The 20345-nt window shown below is 34.0% G+C and overlaps 2 protein-coding genes across 7 annotated transcripts; both read left to right on the forward strand.

The window, feature by feature from the left end:
- The first annotated feature begins 248 nt into the window (after positions 1–248).
- Positions 249–10525, forward strand: LOC111004048 (serrate RNA effector molecule homolog). Of its 6 annotated transcripts, none has more exons than XM_022274862.2 (16): positions 249–581; positions 794–1045; positions 1267–1467; positions 2100–2166; positions 2274–2466; positions 2723–2811; positions 3101–3260; positions 3481–3800; positions 4657–4797; positions 5430–5624; positions 5813–6097; positions 6383–6496; positions 6926–7069; positions 7393–7532; positions 8116–8214; positions 10335–10525. In XM_022274862.2, exons 1-16 carry the CDS (start codon positions 442–444, stop codon positions 10411–10413), a joined length of 2619 nt encoding a protein of 872 aa, XP_022130554.2. In that variant the 5' UTR covers positions 249–441; the 3' UTR covers positions 10414–10525. The 6 variants fall into 6 exon arrangements, with proteins under 6 accessions (XP_022130554.2, XP_022130558.2, XP_022130559.2 ...); XM_022274866.2 differs by having other exon boundaries at positions 3173–3260; XM_022274867.2 differs by having other exon boundaries at positions 3182–3260.
- Positions 10526–12797: 2272 nt separating this feature from the next.
- LOC111004087 (probable serine/threonine-protein kinase DDB_G0282963) lies at positions 12798–16772 on the forward strand. The gene is made up of 3 exons (XM_022274933.2): positions 12798–12954; positions 13497–16340; positions 16586–16772. Exons 1-3 carry the CDS (start codon positions 12858–12860, stop codon positions 16597–16599), a joined length of 2955 nt encoding a protein of 984 aa, XP_022130625.2. The 5' UTR covers positions 12798–12857; the 3' UTR covers positions 16600–16772.
- Positions 16773–20345: the final 3573 nt, after the last annotated feature.

Consider the following 20345-nt stretch of genomic DNA (forward strand, 5'->3'; position numbering starts at 1 on the left):
ATTCTTTAGTCTATACCTAAGTGTAATAGACACAAGATGTCTGACGGATATTCTTCTATCTCCTAGCATTTAAGAAAATGTATTTTCCCTTGAGACTTAAATCCACAGATTACGTATTAGTATAGTATAATTTATATATACGTTAGTATACATATATATATTATATTTCATATAGTTGTGTGGCGATCATAAACTAAACTTGTCCAATTTATTGGTGTCTGTGGTTCGTTGACGAACGGTATTTAGTATAATTTGTATTTTGTATACTCTTTAGTCGACCGTCGTGCTGGCTAGTGGCTAATGGCTTCAGAGGCTTCTTGAAATTGTAATTGCAATTGTTGCACAGTGTAGTGAGTTTTAAAAATAACGCATTTTTGATTGAATACCATAATTCTAAAGCCCCAAATCTCTAGTTTTACGACATTGCTTTTTTAACTAAGTATGGCGGATAGTGATGACGAATATGATCGGAAAAGACGCGATAAATTTCGTGGCGAAAGAGGAGCAGCCGAAGGCAGTAGCTACCGCAGCAGCGACAGAAGAGAAGAACGCAGTCGTGGCCGTGAAGAATGGTCTGAGAGGTACATTCTTAATTTTCTCTGAACTCCTCTAACATTTTATTTCCATGCTAAAATAATTTATTCCAGATCCCAGTCCCAATCCTTTGATCCATCCAAGATTACAAACCAGCATTCTAAAGCTGTTAAAAGAACATCAGTGGTTGTAAGGTACAGCATGTTATAAATGTCATATGTCTTCTTATCTTATAATCATAAACATGTCCTTATTCTAGGTCTCGCGGAGGTAGATCAGGCCCTGACTATAGAGACTATAGAGGAGGTGGCAGCGCTAGTAGAGGGTATTCTCCTGTGAGGGGTGAAGGCCCACCCAATAAGAGATTAAGACCAGATTGGCCTCTTGATGATAGAAGATATGGTGGAATGCCTCATGATTCATATGGCTCTTATGGTTGGGCTCATGATCATTTTGGTCCACATCCAGCACACCAAGGATATGGTCAACCCATGCCTCCTGTTCCTGCTAGGTTAATTTTATAATATATTTTTTCTTATCTAAATGTCTAATTGCAAATGATTTTATTTATATCTGGGCACTAAAGCCCAGATATAAATAAAATCAATTATTTGCGAAATTTACTAGACTAGACTAAATTAACTGCCTTTCACATCTGATTTAGTTTATTGATTTAACTATACATTGATTATTTTATAAAATTAGTCATTAATAATGTTTTAATATGTACAGCAATTATGATATTAGGGACGCTGTATTACCAACGGGTCCAACTGACGGTCCAAGCACCATGATGTCTTTCAAGGCATTCCTAGCAGCACAAGATGATTCAATAACTGTTGATGATGCTATTACAAAGTATAATGAATACAAGCTAGACTTTCGAAGACAGCAACTTAATGAGTTCTTTGTTGCTCATAAGGATGAGGAGTGGTAAGTATTTTCAGCAACATCAATTATATACTTAATTTTAAGAAATATTAAACAAAAGATTATGTCAGTGGCTGTAGATCAACAAAGGACTGTAAACATCAGACTAAGCTTAAATTTGATTTACAATTAATTCAAATTCACTCTGTTTAATATTATGATAGGTATTTTCATGTATATTCCTATAAAAGGTTCTATGCAATAATGTTAACTTATCCTTAACCTTAAGATTTATTCAGTTACAACATTCTGTAATGCATGGAACCTTTTAAATATGCAATTGTTAATTTTAACTTTTTTCCTACAGTCTACAGCGCATGTGGAATTACTGGACGTCGTTACGAAAATATTCCAACTATATTAAATTAAAATGTGTGTAGCTAGTCAATATCGCGTTGACCTGTAGCGCGCAATGCTACAGGTTCCGTTATTGTTAGGGGTAGGGAAATGATTCCACACGTGTGGAACAGGTGAGATTGAGATTTTTAACTTTTCATTTTAGTTTTCACAATTCACAGGTTAAAGGAAGTAGGTATTCACTTGTAACATCGTAACATAACAGCATTGTATCAATGTTGGTAATTTTGTTCGATGTTATGGTCCTACATTATTGTTAATTTTTATTTGTTTAATAGGTTCAAGATTAAATACCATCCTGAGGAGTCTGTTAAGCGTAAAGAGGAACAATTGTCTGCACTTAAGGTTTGTTTCCACTCTTTTTGAAAATTTGTTGCTGAGCCATATACTATAAAAGTATAATAAATCTTTTATGTTTAAATTTTCAATTACATAAATGTTTCTGTTTATAGAATCGCCTCAATGTGTTTCTGGAGTTATTAGAGCAAGGTGAACTTGATAAAGTGTCTGTGGATGTTGACAAGTCAGATAAACTGATAAGATTGCTTGACACTGTTGTTATTAAACTAGAAGGAGGAACAGAAGAAGATTTGAAAATATTAGATGAGCCAGCTGCATCTGAGAATACTAACAATGAGAAACAAGGTAGGACTAGAATTTATAACAAGATGTCTGTCCGTGTGTGTCTTATGTTTTTTTTTATGTTATTCATATTTGTTTAGCTAAAACTGTGTTATTCATTCCAATTAACTTTTTTTTTACTTAATATTTACTGAAAACATGGTGGTACAATGAGCTCAAAGCAAGTCAAATTAAATATGTATGTCATTGTTAATTATACGTAAAATCGGAGTATAATTTGCATTTCAGTGTGAAAACCAGTATATTTTAATTATTTCAGACAAGGCAGAACCCGAGAAAGCTGTAGTAATAGATGTTGATGCTGTTAAGGTGAAGGATGAAAAAGAAGACAATGAGAAAATTGATAAGGTTCTTATTTATTTTATTTCATTTTTGACTAATTTTTTAAACTTATAAATGAATACTAGTAAATAGTGGTATATTTAAAAGATATACAAATAATTTATTGCAATATATTTGCTTTATGAAAACTTATACTAAGTTAAGTCATTTTAAAAGTTCTGCATTTATTAAAAGCTGTCCATAAAAAATTCTATTAAAAAGTATTAAAATTAAAACTAGTGTGTAACATATACAACAAATACAACTTAAAATAAAGAATCCATAGATAGGCTAGTTTAGCAAGAGTTACTTTCAGGATAAGAAATCAGACCCTGAGTCCCCTAAGCCTACTGCGCCTCTGACTATGGAGATTGATCCTCATTTGAAGCAATTGCAGGAGCAGGCGAAATTATTCTCGCGTTACAATACTCCACCAGGGACTGAGCCGGACCAAGAAGTGCCTGAAAAGGAACCCCGTAAGTGTTCACTTTTATCAATATTTTATTTGTAAAAGTTATTAATTAGACATTTGATTAAGTGTATTAAATCTTTACTTAACTTTAGCAATCATACATAACTTAATTAATGAATGCAGCCAACAAAAATCTGAAAAAATAACTTTTTAACCGACTTAGGAAAAAGTCAGTTTGTTGAAAACTTGCAAGATATATAAAAAAATCTGATTTATTTTTGTAGCACCTCCTGGCTCATCATCAAGCTCGTCATCTTCAAGTTCTTCATCGTCAAGCTCCGAGGATGAAGGGGAGTCTACACGTCGCAAATCCAAGTCAAAATCTAAGTCTAAAAGCCCTGTAAAATCTCCCAAAGCAAAGAGTAGATCCAAGTCTCCAGTTGAAAAGATCGAGACTGACTCTCGCAAGGATAAAGACGATGATAAATCTGAAGAAGCCAACGATGTTGAACCTGAAAAGAAAGAAGTACGCGCTCTGCACAAAACAACGTCGATTTTCTTGAGAAATTTGGCTCCAACTATTACGAAAGCGGAGGTTGAAGCTGTGAGTATTCTTTCTTCTAAGTCACATACATTTTTTTTTATTCTCCACTTAAATATAACTGTAAAAGTGTCTTAACATAAAACAAGGCTACATTTATTTTAAGAATATCCCCTATTATTACTAAGTAATGTTATTATTTTAGTTTTTCTTAACAACAATGCTTATTTTCCTTTCATCCATTCAGAAGGTTTAGAGAAATAAATAAAAAATCTTTAATCATACTTTTGTTTGTAACTTAAATTCTAAATCTTTAGTAAATATGTACTATATAGAAAATTCTTTTGTGTGACAGCGTTATCAGTCTAAGAAATTTCCATATATACTTTGTACTATTTAGTTCTAAATACACCCACCTAGCTGTGTTCAAAATTACTATAATAAGTTAACTAATCGATTATTTGATAATATAAGATTAATATTACGGCTATTGTTCACAATACGTACTTTTTTCGGAAACGTAGTGAAAACGTAGAACTGTACCTTCAAAATTCAATTTATTTTTAATGTAGTTTCTTATATTTTAAGACGAGCAGTGTTAGCCTAGTGGCTTCAGCGTGAGACTCTCATCCCTGAGGTCGTAGGTTCGATCCCCGACTGTGCACCAATGGACTTTCATTCTATGTGCGCATTTAGCATTTGCTCGAACGCTGAAGGAATACATCGTGAGGAAACCGACATATCTTAGATCCATAAAGTCGACGACGTGTATCAGGCACTGGAGGCTGATTACCTTCTTGCCTCTTAGATTTAATGATCATGATCAGAAATCATCATATTCAGAAATCTGAGTCCAAGACCTAAAAAGATTGTAGCGCTACTGATTTTTTTTCTTATATCTTAATATATTGTATTGCAGATGTGTAAACGTTACGGTGGATTTCTGCGTGTGGCGCTGGCTGACCCGTTGCCAGAGCGTCGTTGGTTCCGTCGCGGGTGGGTCACTTTCCGCCGCGAGGTCAACATTAAAGACATCTGTTGGAACCTCAACAATATAAGGGTAATTATTATTTTAGGTAACTTTGATACTTCTCAAATTTGTGTAGGGTTTTCAAAGTATTGAGCATAAAATAATAATTTAATACCAATTCCAGCAATTTTAATTGCCTGTTAAATAAAACTCTCCCAGTTGGATTCCAATTTATATTGGCTTATAAGTAATATCACTGTTGTTAAATTATACAAAACATGTCTAAACTCCATTCAGTAGTTCATGGATATAAATTATACTCTTATTTTTGGCTACATTATGCTATAATGATTGTATGTCATGTTAGGTGTTCAATGACTGAATTAGGCGACGTTCCCTTCCGTACGTATAATGTTAAAATAATAACGCCAATTTAATAAAAAGGCAATTAGGTTATTCTATATATTTATAATTACCGCTACGTTCATAAAGGTATTTGAATCTAAAAATCAACACCTTTTGTCTTCAGTCACCGTGACCACGTACGCTGTAAAAGACGAGTAACGTCGGATAAATTTAATATTATGTTAAATAATTATAAGTTTACATTTACAAGTTTTAGAATAATAAAGCTTGAATCCGATAAAAAAGTGTTTTCTTTAAATGTGTAAAAGCTATGTAATAATAAAACACAGTACTAATATCAACACTACATGTATTAGTTGCGTGAATGTGAATTGGGCGCGATAGTGAACCGGGACTTGCAACGTCGCATCCGTCCCGTGAGTGGTGTGACAATAGAACGTGTTGTAATGCGTGCAGACGCACGACTCGCAGCGAGACTAGCGCACCTGTTGGACACACGGACCTCACTATGGGGGAATGAGGCCAGTGAAGAAAATATCTCGGGTGAACAAGTAAGATCTATTTCAATATGCAGTCAAATATTATTATTGACAATAAAAAAAAATCTGGTGCTGTTTGTAAATAAACTTTGGTTGAATTGTTTATTAAACATTAAAGCAATAAAATACTTAACCAAAATACAGTTTTGCTTAACGAATTAAACTTATAGAAATCTAAATAGAACAAAATTAAATTTCAGAGCATAAATTTCAATTCCAAAAATCCAGTCTTGCACAAGATAACAGAGCATTTGATTGAAGAAGCATCAACCGAGGAAGAGGAATTACTGGGTCTAGAAGCGACAACTGAGACAAATGGACAGGAGGTGGACCCAGAATTGATGCGAGTTCTTGACCGGCTAGTCTTATATCTTCGTATTGTGCACTCGGTGGATTATTATAACCACTGTGAATACCCATATGAGGATGAAATGCCTAACCGCTGTGGCATAATGCATGCGAGGTCTGGCCCACCTATTAATAAGGTAAATATATTAAATAATTTAAGGTCATAGAGTATACCTTCTGTTTCTGATGGAAAACAAATATGGCGTTGCCCTATAGTAACTAAACTATTGTATTAAAACATAGTTTGTAGTGTCACTAGTATAGTGGTTAATATATCATATTATATTATTTAGTCACAAACTAATTTAATCAATATATATTGTATTGTTACATTCGTTTCTGACACTTATAACTTGAATACAAATCCTGTTTCACATTAAAGTTGTTGGATATTAATGAAATAACCTTTTTATGTCCTACAGCCAACGCAGCAAGAAATTCAAGACTATATCAAGACATTCGAGAGTAAAATGTCCGCTTTCTTGCAAGATGTCAAACCTTTACCTGATGATGAGTTGCAAAAACTTGGGATTAAGGTAATATCCTCGATGTGTATTAATAAACTACCCATTCTGGGTCCGCTAAATATCTAATAATCTTAATATACTAAATACTAGAAAACTACATAGAATAACATACCGGTTATATTGACCAAAATCAAAGGTCCCGGTTGAATTCTTTTGTATTGGGTAATTAACGTCATCGGTTGTTACGACTATTGGTTTTTACGACCAAATATGAGTACAGTCCATTCGATGTCGTTATATCAGTTTTGACTGTAAAGTGGTTGCCTGGAATAAATCGCTCGAAACCGATAATGCCGCCAGTCGCCCTGTCCTTTTCTTTAAATTATGTTCAATTTTTATATTGCAATATAACAAAGTGTTCATAAATAAATAAATAGCTAGAGAATGAAAATAAAAAAATAAAATGAATCAGATGGAGGAATGTCTTGATGGTTCCAGGATTGTGAGGCTGAAGTCGAGAAGTTTATTCAAGCGAATACTCAAGAGTTGGCCGTGGATAAATGGTTGTGCCCCCTTAGTGGGAAGAAATTCAAAGGTCCGGACTTCATTCGAAAACACATATTCAACAAGCATGGAGAGAAGGTAAAAATAGTCATTATGTCACCATTCATATTCCTAAAAGTAATTGATGACGTCATGTAGCGTCTAGCATTGTGTCGTCATGAAGTAAATAGGCGTGTTGCAGTAGTTATACTACAGAAAATCTTATTTATTTTTATTGAAAAATTTAGGTGTTTTAAATATTAGCATATTAAAATATATATTTTTTTAAATAACCGTCATAATCTTTTTTTATTTATTTACGTCACCTGGATTCTTTTGACAGAAATCTTTTGGTATGAAGTTTTCGGTTGAATTCTTGCCAGTGGTCGAGTTAGTTTTTTATTAAATTTATTTATTTATAGGTGGATGAAGTCCGTCGCGAAGTAGCGTACTTCAACGCGTACGTGCGCGACGTTCGCCGTCCGCAGCAGCCGGAGCCGGCGAACCGTCCCTCGCACCACGCCCCGCCTCACCCTGCGCACCACGCCCCTCCACCCGCTCCGTAAGTTTATACTTTAATAATTAAAAAAAAAGTTGGTTAGAAATTGCTCCGATCTTTATAAAAACGACGGTAGCCCTTAGGTGGAAAAGGGGGTAAGTGTTAAAAATCTGTCCATACTGGAATTATAATTGTGGCCTTTCTCCTCGACTTTCGGTAAGGGGCCGTTCATAAAATACGTTCACATACAAGGGGGGAGGGGTCTGGCTGAGTGTGACAAGATGTGACAAGGGGGGAGGGGGGGTATAGGGCAGCGTGACGTTCGCCGTTTATTACATGACATGAGCGCTCACAACGGGTTTCTTTGTTTTTCCAATACTTGAGAGAGTAACGTTTCCACGTACCCTGCGCTCGATTCAGTAACAAATGAAAATACTATTTCTCTAGAATTTATCATACTCAGCAGGGGGGGGGGGTCTTAGTTTTTGTGACGAAATATTTCTAGGGGGGTCACAAAAAGTGTGACACAGCGTGACAATCGGGGGGGAGGGGGTCAAAAAAAGCTGATTTCAGTGTGACGTATTTTATGAACGGCCCCTAAGACTGAGCGTTAGGTCCGAATATTTAAACTATTGTTATCTCTTAGTTACGGCGGTGGGGGAGCGGCAGCCCGCGGTTGGGGATGGGGTGGGTGGGCGCCACCCGCGCCTTATGCGCCTAGACACCCACGTTTCTCGCGACCCAGGTAACGTATACTCCTATTATATTGTATTATTGCTATCGGCACGCTTGTTTGCTTTCCTTTTTGTAATTTAGCTTCACAGAAAGGAAAGCAACCATAGAAAAATATTATAGTCTATAATTATGTTCCTTATATCAAAAGAGGTTTTATGAAGTAAATTCTAAATTTAATGGAGCTTTTCGATCGTTAAATTCAACTTCTTGAATGGTCACACCTATTTCAAATGGTTACATATCGTTCAACTGCGAACACTTGATCACAATCTGAAATAGTTTCTCTATTTTGTTATTGAAACAAATTAATATAATAAAAAGTTATTTTGCGATGAAGTTCCGATTGGTCTAATTTGCCCGTAGTCAAATACAAGCACTGCGCATCTTGCCAATCTTGCCAATATAACAACCGTTGTTGTGCCATGCCTTAGTCTTTCTAAAATGGTTATGTCCGTATGTAACATACATTATTTAAAATATAAAAAATATCTTGTTCACTTAAGAAACTTAAATGATAGGTTTTAGAAATAAATTACCACGCATTTTTAAAGAAACAGTAATTATTTGAATAGTCCTTTAATAATCAAATTTTGGGCGTGGGCCCACGTTGGTGAATACAAGTAGCGGCACGAAACTCTAGCGCTGACCGTTATTGCGCAGAAGTAAAAAAATAAGGTACCTGAGGGGGGCTAGCGGAATGAAGAGCGTCGATTGGCTCTCCAGTCGCATTCCCCGTACCACAGGTGCGGGGGAATATGCGAGAATACACATGCGCAGCAATCCCCTCCACGTATCGGCCAGCGCTAGACTTACGTGCCGCTGCCTATACGGCCTTAGATAGTCATTTTAATAGACCAAATATATTTTTAACTACTATATTACTTATATAGTAAATAAATATTGGCTTTTTTAATTTGTTTTGGATGCTTGTCTATATTACGGTGGAGGTTTTGTTAGATATTTAAGTTTTGTTTACAAATATACTCTTAACAAAGGCCTGAGAAATGCTATGATTCATTTATATCTATTTACAATTCGTATGCGTAATAGCACTGAATAATGTAACAGCCTGACCTTAGCATTTACAAATGTATTGTTTCCTATTTATTATTTTTTATTTATTAGCCTTGCTTTAATATTTAATACATAAATTAAATAACGATAACCGTGTGAACAATTTGAGAATCCCGAACATATAAATATAAAAAAATATTACGTATTTTTAATTATATTATTTTTTTCCATTTGTGTCATATCTGTATTTATTTTTATAGAGATCTTTATCATTATCAATGACGTATGAAAGTGTATACAAGTATGACGGGGCTGTTTTCAAATTAACTGTAAACTTCTTGTGCTTATTGAATTGAGAACATAGTTCACATGGTTATTGTTAAGCGTGTAGTGGCCGAATTGTCAGAATTGATATATTGGGACATTACGCCTATATTTTGGGCCCTTTAATCTCTTTAGCATGTTTAATTTGCATAATATGTATGAACCAAGTTTGTGAGTTGCAACGATAAATTACAGGGATAATGTGGATCGTTCCCGGCCTATTATTGCATACAACGATCTTGACTTCCCGGACAGTGGTGACATATTCTGAAAAACTAAAAATATGTAGTAATTATACATTACAATGTTGTGTGAACATCATCATTCTACAATTTTGTTTAACGATATTTTTGACTCGTATATTGTGAATAATAATTATATGTATATTTGTCACATCTATGTATATGTATATTAACTTAACAATAAAGTGTCCGAAATAATCTCATTTTTATTTAAAACCTCGCACCTCTCCTCAGTCGGCCGGGAAGCTAAGATTAACGCTGCCAAAAAATTGTTTCATAGTTGCACATTTCGAATGACAAGTAGATGCTTAAATATAATGTTTTCCAAAGTCATATGATTAGTGCAGCAAGCTTGGTTTGTAGAGAATGAATGATTGAATAAAGTAGACCCCCTTTACGTTCTGCTCTTATGCCAAACACCGTAACAACAGTAAGTTTTCTACCGATTTATATCGGCCTTATAATGTACAAAACTGTTGATTTTCTTGTCTTTTGAGGTGCAAGGCGAGAAAGAGCGTTTTCTAATGCTCATAGGTATTAATTTTTAAAGGGGTGGCGGCGTCGACTTTCGCCCGGTAATTCACTACAGAGATTTGGACGCACCAAGAGAACCCGACGAGTTCATATAATTCGGAAGCAGCTTTGGAGTTACTGAGTATTTTTAACGTAGTTTGAATGTTCAAATGTATATAGATTTAGCCTATGAAACGTTTGCTTAGTTATAAAAATTTATTTGGCATATTGACTTGGTTTTATTTACCCTTCGCGAACGCTTGGCAACAATTCTTATTTCAGTCAAACCGGTATATTCACGATATTAGATTGCATTTGTTAAATAAAATTAAACAAGTTCTAAATTAAGTGGTTTTTCCTTTAAATCTGGGCCATAAGTCACTTTTATCCTTTCGGTCTATAGTCCACATCTAAACTTAAATGGTCTAGCAGCCAGGGCCAAACTTCAGACATTTATGTTTAAATTTTCTTTTTTGGTCCTTATAATTTCTTAATGCGGAAACTTAAAAATTACAATTTTTAGAAAACAATTCACTACAAAATTTATGTTTATACTAATTTATGTGAATTCCAATCAATGCTAGTTGTATTAATATAATAATCAATTTATAATGGCAAAGATAAATTATTTTACTGTTTCTATCAAGTCCTTTCTATTATTCATACAAACATCAATAATCCTTGATTAGTTCGACGAACTGAGACGGTGTTGGGGAAAATCCGATTTTGTATAATGTAAATTATTAAACGATCGAATGGTGAAGTCATTTTTTGAACAGAATCCGAACCTTTAGGGTGGCCTTGGCGATTTCAATAAAATGAATCCGGATTTGCAGTAAGTATTATTGATATGTTGACCTCTGAATAACATAAGTTATGTTCCACTTACACATAATCATAGTTATTACCCATGAGTAAGTACTAACACTTATTGCCGTACTAAGGTGTAACTAGAAGTAATGGGTATTTCTGTGCCATTTAAGTATACAATATACAAATATAGTATGGAATGTGAAGACATCTGTTAGTCCCGGATGTACATCTTTTATAATGTAATAACGGGGTTGTCATTTATTATTTTCATGTCTCAATGATAATAAAGTAGCCTAACAATTACGTTTGTCTGTTTCCATGGCTGAAAGTAACTGAAAATGACTCATTATTGGCTATAGTTCGGTCATTAGATTCGTTTTCTGCTTAAAATCAATAATAATTTATTAAAACTAAGTCCATACTCGCCTATTTTCTGAATAGATTCTACATTAAGAAAATCGCTGCAGAGTTGGGAGCCAAGAGGATTTACTCAGCATTCAGCTCTTACATTCACAAGGCTATTAAAAAGAGTTTTAATTAGAAAAATTAATTATGTATACAACCACATTATCATTTATAAGTTTTGTGGTTTCACGACATGCCTTAGGTTTACGTCATGAAGATGTTTACTGGGTATTTTAGACGAAAACGCTTCGAATAAGTACGTATCTGATGAATTTTTGCAGGATTTCGTGTCTATATATTTTTATTATACACATGTAAAATAGTTGTTTGTTTCAATGACTTGAATTAGGCTTTTACACTAGGTATTTTTAAAGGCCGCACAAGTTTAAGGTTTGCGCTATATCAATTTTTAATATTAAGGGCTTTTATATGCATCTCTAAACTATCATGCCTCGATTATAATAAAGTTTGTAAAAACTGATTTATCAAATAGTTTCGATCTCATCTTTACATTCTTCTTTTAGTATTTACGTATTACACAATTGTAAAGACAGATACATAGATAGGGGAATAAATCTATTACTAAGTAGTTTATGAAACGGTAAAACCTAAAAACCATAAGGAATGTGGGAGTTTCGTCTGTATAATTTTTTTTCATAGCTATGTCCTATATAATTGTATTTTGCTAACACTGAACACTCGTCATGGTCCATTGGTATAATCGGTCGATGTACACTAATACGTAATCTCCTATACAATAACCGACACGTTTTAAAATGTTGCCAAAATGTATAGGTACCATAGAGTGACAGGAAAACAGGACATAAGGTAATCTGGGAAGCCGGATCTGGAGTAAAACCCCCGACATCAGATGTTCGTTATAATTTCTTTTTGTTATACAAGTTAACTTGGTTTTGTCGAAGTAAATAAAATATCATCTATTGTTGGGACGGAAATGTTAAGTAGAGTAATTACAGGTTACAACTAAGTAACAGAAAATTAAACTTGATAGTTTCTAGTATATTTATTAGTTTATTGTTTTTCCTTTTAATTTTTAAAGAGAAAAATGTGGTAACAACTTAAATTAAAGCTCTAATGTATGTTACCGATCAACTCAAGAAAAATAGTAAAACGTGAGTAATAAATTTATTATTTGCGTTATTATGCAGACCGCACTGCTTTTTATATAATATGCGAGACAGGCACATTTAACTCTGATACAAGTTCAAATTCGCAGTAAACGCCAACAGGTTTTGTTATACCTATGCTACGATTTGTGTATCGCTTTATAAAGCCAGCCAGTATCATAATAACAACATTATACTCGTAAAGCTTCATTACAATGGAGCTCTCGGTGTCGATTTGTTTAGTGCTAACCTTGAGCTTAGTGACTGCGTCTCCCTATGGATATGGCGCGAAAAGTGGAGCCGTCGCAAGAGGTGCAGTAAATTTTTGTTTTGTTGTATCAATGTTTATATGAAATGTATTAGTATCAAAAACACTATAACCGTCTAAGTTTTGATTAGATTAATGCATAAAAAATTATAAAACTATTAAAGTACAAATAAATTCATTCGTAATAAACATTGTATGATTAATTTGAAATTAAAGGAATTAGGTATGGTTAGTGTAAATTAATAATATAAAATAATAAAAGTAAACTCCAATAAAAAGCTATACAGTCATCGGCATCCTTTATCTCATTTTATTTTAGAGTCTATCCTGTTATGTGTTATTGTGCTTAAAATAAAGTGTTAAAGTCTTAATGTATTATTTCCTTAAGCAACAAATCATTAGAGCTCCAAAGTTTTTTAGGCTTACTTATTTATGAATTTAATGTAATTTACTTTATTGTTTCTACTTATTCAATTTATATTATCTAGGTAATTGTACAGTATGAACAGTACAGTTTTTTACTACATTTTCTCATTGATTACTTCAATAAAATATGTTTAAAATAAACAGCATCTATGATTTTCAGCTGAAGCAACTGCTAGCGCCGGTTCTCTTGATTCACTGCCCCATGCACCACTGACGGTTCCCGGATCTGGTTTTTCGGGCAGTTTCTCTAAGTCATCGTCATCAAGTTTCGCTTCAGCAAGTGCAAGTTCAAGCTCTAGTTCCTTCAGTTATAGCGGTGCAGGTCCCGGAGTTGTTGCTGGTTTCGGAAAACAATTTGGATGTGACGGAGATTGTCAAAATGGAGTAAAGAATAATCTCGGGCCGTCTGGTCATGGATCAAGTATTAATGGTGGGTTTGGGGGACATAATTTTGCGGGTGCATCCGCCTCAGCTGGAGCTATCGCAAATGTTCCTATTGCCGTTGATCAGCCTTGCCACGGACCTAATTGCTTCGGAAATTCTGTCAAGAAGTGCACTAGCAGTCAGTGTGGGGGGATAAATACTAATGCAAATGGAAACAATGTGGAATCATCGGAATCTAATAAGGATGATTCGAATGATTTCTCTGTTAATCAACCTCAGTTAACCGAATCAGATTATACAAAAGCAAACAATAATGGATATCAAAAATCAGATATAAACAATGGACTAAAACAAAGCTCACCTATTGTTCCTTTTGATAAACAAGTAAATAATGATAATGACAAAGTTGTAGATTGTCAAGGACCCGCGTGCGTTGGTTTTCTTCCTCTAACTGAGAACGAAAGCAACAATAAAAATTTAAACAAACAAACACCATCAGAAACGCCATATCAAGAACAAGCATGTGCTACTCATGACTGTAAATTAAGTGCTTCTACCAACCAACGGAAACCATCTAGTTATAATGTCCCTATTTTGGGACCGCAAATAAACGTCGAAAAAGAAAATTCTCTCTGTACCTCGGGCAATTGTCAGCTTGCTAATCATGTTGAAAATCATAATTACGATGAAAAAACCTTACAATCTTTTAAACCTAATAAACCGTCGACCACCCTTCAATTGCCTACTGATTCATCAGGCGAAACTGCTCTGTGCAATTCTAACGATTGTAATAATCCTTCTTATCAAGGTGAACCCGCAGGATCACACATTGAGGCCGGACATAAAATAAATAAACCAGTTTTTAACTATAATATCCCTAAACCCTATGATAGTGCCAATACACCGCAATATACCCAAGATCAAGAATTATCTGGGATCAAAAAACTAGTTAATCCTGAAACGACTCCCAGTCCCTCTCACACGCCAAATGTTTCTACCGGATCTGGCAATGTTCCAAACTTTGAATTAAATTCATCTTACTACTCTAATAGACAAGCTGGCTCTACCGATAAAACTGGAGCAGAAAGATATGACAACACTCATCAAACCACTGGACCACAACTTTCAAATATTGATAATTTACATCACCCTACTATCAATTCTGCTACCAACCCTACTGAAAGCGGCATAAATAAGCCTGTTCATCAACCAGTACTTTCGAATCCAAATCCTGTTACGAAGCCTACTGGAACTTTTTTCGATGCAAGTAAAATTAGTCCTCCAAGATCTGAAATTAATCCTTCTCGTGGAATACCTTCTTCAGGGCACTCTTTTTACCCCGGAGATGCAAACAATAACGGCGCCTTCCCTTCGTATTCTAATAAAAGGCCTTCAAACTCTGAAATAAATAGTCCTACCGGCTCCGATGGCGATCTCATTTGTGCTTATGGTAATTGCGCCAGTGCTCCTCAATCAAGCCAACCTATTTCAAACAGGCCTTTTGATATTAACTCAAATATACCATCATATTTCCCCAAAATTCCATTAAATAATCAAATGGGTTGTACGTCGCCAAACTGCCAACCCCATTTTGGTTTTGAAAACAGTCCTAAAATTAAACCTACTTCTCCAAATAGTAGCATTACAGAGAAATTTAATCCAGCAAAAACAGACTCCGAAGTTTTGTTGACAAACAAAGGAAATAAAATATATTCTGGGGGATTCGGTGGCCCAGTTGGTATCCTTAGTGCCAATAATAATGATAAACCTACCAGTAGCATATTTATTAATCCTTCTGATACAAATCATAATGCTCCTCAAAATACCTTTTCACCACCTCAAACTTCAATAGAACCTAGTTCTATTCCGTCCTTGCCGGCTCATTCAAAGCAACCGTCAACGTCGGAACAACAGCCACTTTCTACAGATAATTTAAACAAACCAGGGTCATTTGTGCCAATTGTTGCAAATATTCAATCCGATGAAAATAAACGTCCTTACACTGGTGGATTTGGCGGTCCAGCGGGTTTATTGAAGCCAAATGAATTTACGATACCGCCAACTATACCAAAAGTGGGTAATTGTAGCCCTAGTCAAGGAAATTGTAACCCTAGTCAACGCACTCAGCACGGCTTATCTGGAGCGCTTGGTACGTCTCATGCCGGGGCAAATGCTGCAGCCGACGCTAACGCAAATGCTGCATCTTTTTCCGGGTCCTTTGGCGGTCCGCCTGGCCTTTTTAAACCTTTTGACGAAGGCAAACCAGACCAAACTGGAAATGCCTTAGGTAAACATAGAAATGATTTTGGAAACCTTGGTCCGAGTCACGTTCAGCCTCATTCGTATGGTGTTGGTGGCAATCATGCAAATTCTGCAGCATCTGCATCTGCTGGGACAGGCAGTTACGGTCATTCCGGAGGCTGCAATACGGGATGCTCGTCGAATGGAGCCGGTCAAGATCAGAGCGCTGCTTTTGGGCAAAGCAGTAATGGAGTACAGCATAGCCTTAATCACGCAAGTTCAATTGCTTCAGCAAAGAGCGTTGCTGGGAGTTACGCTCATGGAAGCAGTATAGCAACTGCTAGTGCTCATGCTTCAGCGGGAGCTTCAGTTAAAGGAGGTAAGGTTTTAGCTTTCAATTGAATTGTATATACCTCACTTGCATAAATGTATAAATAAGAAAACATTAAATTTACAATTGATTTAACTTAATTGGATACCAGTGTAATTTAACTTTGGAACCAAAACCATGCCGAGACTACAAAAAATAGATTCATAAATCAAAAATAGATTTTATATTCTTACATAGCCTTGAATTAGTATTTTCAGTAAAACTCAATTGATAATAATTAATCTACATTTCAGGTGCATGGAAATAAAAGACTGAATGAGAAATACACACCGCCAGTCATATCGAATATAAAGTTTTTGTGATTAAAATACATATATGTGAGATAGCTAATAGAACTTATAGAATAGAACTAATTATAAAGTAAATAATATATTTAATTTTAGTTTTTGTCTTTTAATAAATGACTTTAGTATTTGGCAACTTGTTTTATTATTTAAAAAATTTAAATAACAATGTGTTAACAGAATTTTTATTTAAATTAACACTTTTTACGCTTAAAGCTCTACCATTGATAAACTAAACGTCGGAATCAGCAGGAATCTGTAGGATTTTTTTACTTAATTATTTTTTAATAGTTCGATTACATTAAACACTATGTATTTACAAAAAGTGATATCATATCCGCCTCACGCCTCATTCAGTTTGTATCCGCGTTGTCATTCTACCACATACAATGTCAATGTTAATATGTAAATGAAGATACAATTTATAGAGATCACTTGCAAAATTATTCTTAACTTGACTTGATTTATGAACTTATCTTTAACGATTGCATTCCAAATCAGAGCAATTATAAATTTTAACTAGGGTATAGATTCTAATCATGTGTGATTAAAGAGTTATACTAAATCAGAAACAAAAAATGGTGCAGGCCAAGAAAGGGGAAAAAAAATGGTGGGATTCGAAATACAAAATTATACCAACGATCCTATCAACTATCTTATGAATACATTGTGACGTAAATCTGCAAATGTCATACATAGATATTGTCGATAACGTGTTAAACCTGTCAGAAATAAAATATAGCTAATTCTGATGAGAGCCTTTGTATACATCTCGTAATTTGTCAATATGCATTGTATTTGTAATTAGTTTACCTTTCAATAGAAATTGAACTAATAATATTTTCTTCTTACTATCGAGTAAAACCAAACACAAAAATTTAATATTTTAGGAGTCTATTTGAGGCGGTTTATATGAGCCGCCTGAGATTCATAATTTTGGTCCAGTATTATAAATATCTACCTACCTAACTTTTAATGTTTGACATATAATATTAGCACATAGGTAGTAAGGAAATCAATTTGTTCAATAAAATAATAATACATTTTGATAATAAATGATGATAATAAAATCACAATGAGAAAAACTTGTGCGGAACTACAATCCAAACTAGATCTTGAACTCTCTCTCTTTTGTGTAGTGACCCAGTGGTACTCGCCCTTAAGCATCCCCACTATCTTGTGTATTGTATTTATTAGATACTAAATTTTTTCCCTATTTGATGCCACATAATTTTTATTTTTATTTTGAAAGAATAAAATCTGCTTTTATAGGCATCCAAAGAATGCCTTAGTGTGGCAATGGGACAATAGGCGAAAATATGTGAATATTTATCCGTAACATAATCACGGATATAAAGAAAGTATATAAAATATGAGAATAAGATTATAGTTTACAATCCATTCATCAATCATAAATCCACATTCTTACAGTAAGGCCTTACGGTAAATTTAAAATTAGGCCATTACAATTATATATATATAACATAATAATGACCAGAGACACAGTATGGTAGTCAAAATCGTCCCTAAATTTAATGAACAATAAAAATTTCTCAACTTTAACAGACCCACAGTATAAAATATGTTTATATTTAAATATTTTTTTATTTAATAATTAATGTTTTTTATCACTTATTTAAATTATGCTAACTAAATTGTTCCATAATTATAGATTAAGGACATGTGGCAAAAATTGTGAGAAAAGCTTAAACGATTTACGCCGCAATATAAATTATTTTGGGTGTAATGAGGCTACACTTACTTGCCTAAACAATAAATGGGGCATCCATTCAGGAAAGGGCGATGAAACTTTAAACTATGTAAAATGGCGACTTTTTGGTAGCCAAAAATTCTACTTAATTATGTTAGACAAATTTGCCGCCATTGTATATGACAGAATATAAGAAAATGTGATTGTACTCTCATATTATTTACACCATGTTTTAGCAAAAATGAATTATTTTATACGGATCGAGTTAAAAAGATTTCCAATGTATAAATTAATGTCTGTTTTAACGGAAGATTTATGCCATTCACTAGTAGGCTTACCAGGAATTAACTAGCATCGTTACAAAATTTAAATTACATCCTCAAACGTTCTCGGACAAACTATGTAAGACTTATGTTAAAGGACTATTATGGGTAATTTAGTAATTATTGTAGCACTTAGTGTTAGGATATAAACAAGGAATATAAAATAATCAGGACATAAATCACTAGATGATCGTATATCTGTTATAATCACGCAGTCTCTTCCATTGTTCAATGTTACAGAAGATTTGAATAAATTATTCATTGTAAAATGATGTAACCGTCCACCCACAATGGATACACGGCGCATCTTTAAATTTATATTTAACATATCTCTCCATCGATGTATTTGGAAATTTTTCTTCAAATATTGTATTTAATTTAGTCTTGGATAACATATTAAACTAATTACTTTGTACTCTATTACTTAAATGCAATAAACAAAAATATCATACAAGAGTAGCCGAATTCTTGATACAAATAATGTAGATTTATATAAAAGTAATTTTAATACATATAAACATAAAATGTACCTGTAAACAAGTATAGAGAAAAATAATGTTGTATTTTTAATTGGAAATACCATAGCTTAACTCGTCTGTCGCCGAAAGTTTATGTATGTCTTCTGATTGATTTCTTCTTGCGTACATACCTTATAGGTTAAATATTTTTACGAAATATATTGTGACCGAAATTTCCAGAGGCATTGTTTAATCGTTCGCGATTACGTTCATTTAAGGAGATAAAAAGTACATCTTATAAATATTATAATTGGTAGTGGTTGGAAAAACCAGCTTTGTTTACCTACAATTACATTGTACTCATACGTACCTGTTATCTATTAGTCAACATGATAAACTTTTTAGTTTTCGGATTGTGAGTTTTAACCGTTACAACAGAGGTTTTGTTTCTCTGTCTTTCATATCGAAACCAATATTGTTTTATAGCTATCGAACCAGGATTATTTTCAATCTAATCCAAGCTCAATCGACGAACTTCGTTCGTTTTATAGCAATCTTTCGTCTATCATGTTTACTCTTAAGAAATCATTTCCCGGAACAAAAAATAAAACATTCCCTCAGTTCCAAGATTAAACATAATATTCAAATTTTCACGAAAATAGATTAAGCAGTTTTTAACCATAGGTGTAAAACCAGACTAGCGTAATTACGTTAAGTTTTAAGCTCCTGTTGTACACTAGTTGATTGGGCGTGCGCCTCTCTTACCTGAAGTCGTTGGTTTGAATGCCAGTTGTGCACCAACAGACTTTTTTTTATGTGCGCACTACAAACTCGCTGGTACGATAAGGGAAAAGAGAGGAAACTGGTATGCCGGCTGATCACCTACTTGCCTACTAGAAAGAGAAAAAGGTCAATGAAACAGATATAGAAAATAAAGAGTAAGACCAGGGGTTGTAGCACCTCTGGGTTTTTAAGTTACTTTCCCATTATACCGTTATATAATAAAATAAAGTCTTGTGAATTTGTAACTAGCCAGCTTTGTAAATATTAAAGGAAACAAAAAAATAAACCTGTTTTTGTGATTAAAGGCTACGAAGTTCACAAAAGATCGTTACAAATATAGAGAAGCCGGATTGAAGAAGCTACCTATTACTTAATTTTTTTTTAAGTTCGACAGACAAATATACTTTATCTACAAATATTTCATAAAACTTAAA

The sequence above is a fragment of the Pieris rapae genome, chromosome 1, assembly GCF_905147795.1.
Source record: "Pieris rapae chromosome 1, ilPieRapa1.1, whole genome shotgun sequence".
NCBI lineage: Eukaryota > Metazoa > Arthropoda > Insecta > Lepidoptera > Pieridae > Pieris > Pieris rapae.

What these genes read in the sequence shown, in the direction of transcription:
- LOC111004087 (XM_022274933.2), top strand. Translation starts at nt 12,858, where the DNA reads ATGGAGCTCTCGGTGTCGATTTGTTTAGTGCTAACCTTGAGCTTAGTG. An exon ending in AAGTGGAGCCGTCGCAAGAG is followed by an intron (nt 12,955 to 13,496) that starts GTGCAGTAAATT and finishes TATGATTTTCAG; the next exon opens with CTGAAGCAACTGCTAGCGCC.
- LOC111004048 (XM_022274862.2), top strand. Translation starts at nt 442, where the DNA reads ATGGCGGATAGTGATGACGAATATGATCGGAAAAGACGCGATAAATTT. An exon ending in ATGCCTCCTGTTCCTGCTAG is followed by an intron (nt 1,046 to 1,266) that starts GTTAATTTTATA and finishes TAATATGTACAG; the next exon opens with CAATTATGATATTAGGGACG. An exon ending in GCTCATAAGGATGAGGAGTG is followed by an intron (nt 1,468 to 2,099) that starts GTAAGTATTTTC and finishes TTTGTTTAATAG; the next exon opens with GTTCAAGATTAAATACCATC.